The following is a 6,347-nucleotide window of genomic DNA, read 5'->3' as shown; positions in this document are numbered from 1 at the left end:
TATCCCCTTACCCCATCCCCCCCCACCCAGGAACCCCCTATCCCATCACCCATTCTCCTGTTTCTCTGCGGATATGCCCCTACCTACCCTCCCACCTCCCCACCCTCAAATTCCCACCCACTGGGGTGTCCAGCCTTCATGAGACCACGGATCTCTTCTCCCACCTATGCCCGACAGGGCCATTCTCCATTACATATACAGTTGGAGCCATGGATCCCTCCCTAAGTGCTCCCAGGCTGGTGGTTTAGACCCTGGGAGCTCTGGCTGGTTGGTATTGTTGCTCTCTTCATGGGGCCACAAACCCTTTCAGCTTCTACAGTCTTCACTCTAACTCTTCCATTGAGAACCCCACGATCAGTTCAATGGTTAGCTGTGAGCATCTGCCTCTGAATATGTCAGACTCTTGCAGACCTCTAAGGAGACAGCTATATCAGGCTCTTGTCAGCATGCACTGCCTGACTTCCACATCAGCATCTACCTTTGGTGACTGTACATGGGATGGATACCCAGGTGGAATGGTCTCCAAATGGCCCCTCCTTCAGTTTCTGTCCCACACTTTGTCTCCGCATTTGCTCCCTGGAGTATTCTGTTACTCCTTCTAGGAAGGACAGAAGCACCCCCACTTGGTCTTCCTTCTTCATTAGCTTCATGTGGTCTGTGAGTTGAATCTTGGATATTTCAAGGTTCTGGGCTAATATCCAATAATCAGTGAGTGAATACCATGTATGTTCTTTTGTGATTGGGTTACCTCACTCAGGATATTTTCTAGTTCCATCCATTTACCTAAGAATTTCTTGAATTCATTGTTTTTAATAGCTGAGTAATACTCCATTGTGTAAATGTACCACATTTTTTGTATCCTCAGTTTTTTTTATTCCTTAGTTGAAGGACATCTGGGTTCTTTCCAGCTTCTGGCTATTATAAATAAGGCTGCTATGAACATAGTGGAGCATGTGTCCTTGTTATATGTTGGAACATCTTCTGGGTATATGCCCAGGAGTGGTATAGCTGGATCCTCAGGTAATGCTATGTCCAATTTTCTGAGGAACCACCAGACTGATTTCCAAAATGGTTGCACCATCTTGCACTCCCACCAACAATGGAGGAGTGTTCCTCTTTCTCCACACCCTCGCCAGCATCTACTATCACCTGAGTTTTTAATCTTAGCCATTCTGACTGGTGTGAGGTGGAGTCTCAGGGTTGTTTTGATTTGCATTTCCCTGATGACTAAGGATGCTGAACATTTCTCTAGGTGCTTCTCGGCCATTCGAGTTTCCTCAGTTGAAAATTCTTTGTTAAGCTCTATACCCCATTTTAAATAGCGTTATTTGGTTGTCAGGAGTCTAACTTCTTGAGCTCTTTGTATATATCGGATATTAGCCCTCTATCAGATGTAGGATTGGTAAAGATCTTTTGCCAATTTGTTGGCTTCAGGCAAAATGTTTGATACCTTCATATATAAATATGCTGAATTTTGGTCAGTTACACCATCCATTACCATCTTTCATCCTATGACTCTCCTCCTGAAATGTTTTCTTTTCAACAAGTCTACTCTTTCTTTGAATACTCTCTTTTGACCCACAAAGTTTAATTATGGTTGCTTTCATGGGAATGAGCAGGGAGTCAGTCACAGAACATGGGGACTTATCACTGGCTATGCTGTTGAAGAAAATGATGCTCCCTCCTCCAGTGCCCTTTGGTTATCCAGAGTCCCTCAGTGTGTGCCGGGATCTCATGATCACCTTCACCATTTCCTTGTGCATGGTGACAGGCCCAGTCTTGTGCAGGCCACAGCTGCACTGGATTATTAACAGGATGGTGTCTAGGAGACACTAGTCATAGCTCCCCAGGGCTCTCTAACATTCCTCTTGTCTTCTCTTCTGTGACACTCCCTGAGACTTGGAGGGATGATATAGAATCCCTTGTTTAGGGATGAGTTGAGGTGGTCTCTTAGCCTCTCTCTCTCTCTCTCTCTCTCTATATATATATATATATATATATATATATATATATATATATATATATGCTACGTGTGTGTTTGTATTCATGTTGCAACCACATTTAGAAACAATGTGTGAATGTGTGAACAGGGCAGATATCCATCTTCTCTTGGTGTGGGGAAGCCATGTTCTTTTCCCTTTTTGATGCATACTCTTGTTTCCCTAGAGTCTTAGCCTAAGACACTACTTACATCTTCCTGGTAATACTCTGCTTTCTCCACAGCTGTACCGTCTGTGTTGGAGTCTACGCAACAGCACAGAAGAGCGTATCGACCTGGATGCAGGAGATGAAGAGGACATCGAGGAGGACCCTAAAGATACGATTGAAATAGGTGAGTTCCTAAGCCATGTCCAGTCCCAGGGACTGAGGGAGGAGCAGGGTGAAAGATGCATAGGTGCCTTTGAGGACATTCACCACATGGATGAAGGTGAGAGAAAACCTCTCGGCTGCCTCACATCTCGTATTTGGCAGAACTCAGCGGATCAGTGAATGAATTCATTCTTGACTTGGAGCACAGTCGGGGGTCAGGGAATTAGGGCTTTACTGACATATCCTGTGAACTAAGACAAAGATGTACACAATGCTATGTTCATTTCTAGTGACACTGGGAGTATGGAACAAAGGCTCTGGGGATCGTAGATCTTTCCACTTTAGATTTCTCTGAATTGGAAATTGGAAATTAGAAAAATCCAATTTCTCTGGATGCTTAAGATGATGCTTAGTGGGCACTGACTTATTCTTTATGATTCTTTTTTTCAGTTCTGGGGATCAAGTCTTACTTAGGTTTAGCATATTGCAAGGGAAGCACTCTATCTCTGAGCTAGCCTACTCTAGACCGAGGCTTGCCTTTTAAATTAAGTCTGCCTTCAACTTTCATGCTGCACCTTTTACTCTCTATGTAGAACAGGTACAGACACCATGAATACATGTGTGTGGTGTGCAGAAGAGGTACAGGAACCTGAGTCCATGTGCTTTATCTGGAATTAAGATCGAAAGTCCATTCTACAGGACAGTACTAGATGAAGCAGAACAAGTTAGGAGTCTGGCATCAGAAACATACATTTCTAGCTGCAAACCCACTAGATATCTAAACTTACTATGTGCTTAGAGACTACTTACCCTCATCACCTCACTTTAGAGTTCTGATACATGTGCACTTGATCACTAAGGCTCTGTTTTTAAAAGTATGTGAGCCGGGAGTGACAGCAGACTCCTATAATCCCAGGAGCTGGGATGCCAGACCTACTACATATTTGGACTCCAAAACATAATACTCTGACTTATAAAAGCTAGGAAGTGCCAATCAGTAGTCCCTGAACATTGTGTTAAAACATGTTATGGCACTGGTCTCACAGCTGGTGACTGGCAGAGCTGGCATTTGAAACTGCATCTGTCTGTCTCCAATGCCACAACTGACCTCTGAGGAGGGACTCTGTTCCCTTGACAGGCATCCTCTTTGGGTGTCATGCCCAATTGGATGGTTTGATTTAGTAGCGTGAACAAACGCCAGCATGTATCAAGACCAACAAGTATTGATCATTGTTGCTCTGCTTTAGGACCTGTTCAGAGTAACCTTTATCCTCCAGATAGGTCTGTTGTGAAACCTTAGAAGAGGCAAGTACAGCCAATTCTCTTCTGAGTCAGGCCAGTCTCGTTGTCATCCAGTGGTATAGCAAACAGGTACAGGTTCTGTATTTCAGAGGTGGACTTACCATTTCTTCCTAAGTTAGTCACCCATCTCAGTTTTTAGCACCTCTCTCTCGTCATCTGTTATCTTGTCTGACTATTCTAAATCAAAACACATTTTTTTATTGGTCCTGGAAGAGATAAAACACAGATGACCATGAGGATACAGAATCCAGTTCAGCACTGCCTCACATGTAAACCCATATGAGAATTGTATTCAATCCTATCCTGAGAACGAGAGAGCTGAGACACTGTTAGAGAACCGGAGATGCTTTGTGGTCCTCTAGCGTCCCTGGAAACTCTTTCCGGTGACTTTAGCCTCTGCATCTAACAAGCCCTTATGTCTTTCTGTAGACACAGAAGCCCCCCAGAAGAAGAAAGGATGCTTCAGGAAGGCGTATGACCTGTTTTGTGGGCTGGACCAGGATAAAGGACCAAAGATGACTAAGGAAGAGGAGAAAGCCTTGAAGATGAAGATGACAGACACTTCTGAGAAGCCTTTGTGGAGGACAGTGGTGAACATCAACGGCATCATCCTGCTGGCTGTGGCTGTCTTCTGCCATGCCTATTTTGCCTGAACCCTGCCTTCTGGTGTAGACTTGGCAACTCTGGAATTGTTATTTCTCTTTAGACCCACTCTGTAGTGGCAAGGGGAAACTGGCCAGTGGTAAATTTCATGCATTTGGATAAAAGATGTACACGTGTGATTATAGGCTTGCTGGAGGAAAATGATTATGTCGCTGTGACTTTATGGATTCGAAGCCAGTGTGCCACACTCACCTGTCATGCCAGAGCTTTAGAAGTGAAGTTGACTCAGACATAGAAAAAGCCATACTAAGGCACAGAAGCCTTGTGTTGCCTGATGTCACTCTGTCTCAGGTACATCCAGCTTGTAATTATTGTTTATAATCCTTAAATACTATTTTTAAAGATTGTGGTCTGGTTCCTGTCATTTTTCTACCTGACCTGTCACCTCTTCCTCCTCCTCCTATTTTTTTTTTCTAAAAAAAATCCCTGTCATTACAGCTCTCCCTCTAGATTCTTTTTTTTTTTTTTTAGTTAAAAAAATCAATTTCACAAATGGAAGAATGCCCAGAAGCTGAGGATAGGAACTTTGTCCTGTGAATTTGTTCTTTAAAGTGGCAGTCTCAAGGAGACATTCTTTACTTGAACAGGGTGGGGGACTCACACCAATTAGGGGTACAGCTTGAGTACTGAGAACTTTCTGGTCTTTAAAAACTGCCCAATGAGTGTCTCCTGGCTTGTTACTTATCTCAGCGGTCAGTCACTACACCTGAAATGTCCAAGTCATTTAGGAATGTTCGTTGACTCCATAAATCCTATGGCATTTATTGATGGGTGCTGCCTGGCCCTTGTTTAGCTTTTATATTTTATTTTATTTTATTTTATTTTATTTTGGCTGCACAAAGTATACCAATGGAGTCTACTATGGAGTGGAATGCATTTTCTAGTGTCTCTCTGCCTCATGGTGTTGATGTTGACATGCAATACAGTCTTAGAAATTGACATTACTTGATAAGACAGAGTAAATGCACCTGCAGGGACATCTGACACCCCGATGCAGCACTCTCCCAAGAATCATTGAAATAATTAGCCTGAGGTCCTCTTCCCATGTGTTCACATGGCCACAATAATTGCCTTGTAATGTGTCTTCATTGGCGATCACCCACTGACCACACTAAGGCAGCCAGCCTCAGTTCTAGATGGTAGGTGCTCGGTGGTTTTAGTTGGAAGAAGACTGTTTATGTTGAGCTAGTTTCCCGTGGGAAAATAATTATCATTTAACTTTAAATTAATTAATTAAAATTTCAAAATCTCAATTATAGTGCAATATTATCCCATTGAAGCTAGGAAACCAGCATATTTTTGTAGAATAATTTCAAGTTAGCTTAGAGAAGAACTGAGTAAGGTGTTGGGTATAGAAGTGGCTTGGAGTGTCAATGGATGGCTTGTTGTTATAGAAGAAAGAAAACCTGGAGAGAATTGTTTAAGGTATTTTTGTGTTCCCCTTAAACTGTGCTGAGAAGAGGGGAAATTGGGGAACCACTCCTGTCTAGCACACTCAGGGTGTGCGCTCAGGGGGCTCAGGCTGGGTGGGCTTTGTGGTGAGTTGTGAGTCTTGAGAGGAGAAAGGGGGGGGCTGAAGCATGGGGATGGAAAGGGTGATGAAAACTACCTAGATTGTTTCGGTTTCATTGCATGGCCAATGATTTACTGTACATATTGTAATAAATTATTTTGTCTGACGTGTGTGCTTTTCCCTGCGGAAAGATGGAAAGTCTTGGTACTTGTAGGAGAAGACACTTTGAAAAGCGGATGGGAGACACGCAAACAACATGTGAGCAGATGCTATATTACAGTCCCACTGGTTAAAAGGTATTATGTTGATAAAAATAAAAACATGGAAATTCTAACAGCTTTGAAATTGCAGGTAGATAGTTAACCTAATTGTTAGTATTCACACACACACACACACACACACACACACATACTTGAGCGATTAAAAATTATAATCAAAACCAGGTACAAAGGTGTGATCATATACTCTCAGGTACTGGAAAGGCCCAAGTAGGAGGAATGCTTGAACACAAGAGTCTGAGGTAAGCCTGAGCAACATGACCACATCCTAACTCAAGAAG

General features: G+C 43.0%; 1 protein-coding gene across 1 annotated transcript in view; it reads left to right on the top strand.

Annotated features, from left to right (window-relative positions):
* The window catches only part of Slc5a1 (solute carrier family 5 member 1), a 76,152-nt gene extending 70,198 nt beyond the window's left edge, over nt 1-5,954 (top strand). The window contains exons 14-15 of the mRNA XM_028758111.1: nt 2,224-2,332; nt 4,042-5,954. Coding sequence (XP_028613944.1) covers nt 2,224-2,332; nt 4,042-4,265 — 333 coding nt within the window. The 3' untranslated portion in view covers nt 4,266-5,954. The remainder of the gene's footprint in view (nt 1-2,223; nt 2,333-4,041) is intronic.
* Nucleotides 5,955-6,347: the final 393 nt, after the last annotated feature.

The sequence above is a fragment of the Grammomys surdaster genome, unplaced genomic scaffold (genome assembly GCF_004785775.1).
Source record: "Grammomys surdaster isolate TR1022 unplaced genomic scaffold, NIH_TR_1.0 126187, whole genome shotgun sequence".
NCBI classification, from domain to species: domain Eukaryota; kingdom Metazoa; phylum Chordata; class Mammalia; order Rodentia; family Muridae; genus Grammomys; species Grammomys surdaster.
The sequence above is the reverse complement of the archived record's forward strand: the minus strand, read 5'-3'. Positions and strand labels throughout refer to the sequence as shown.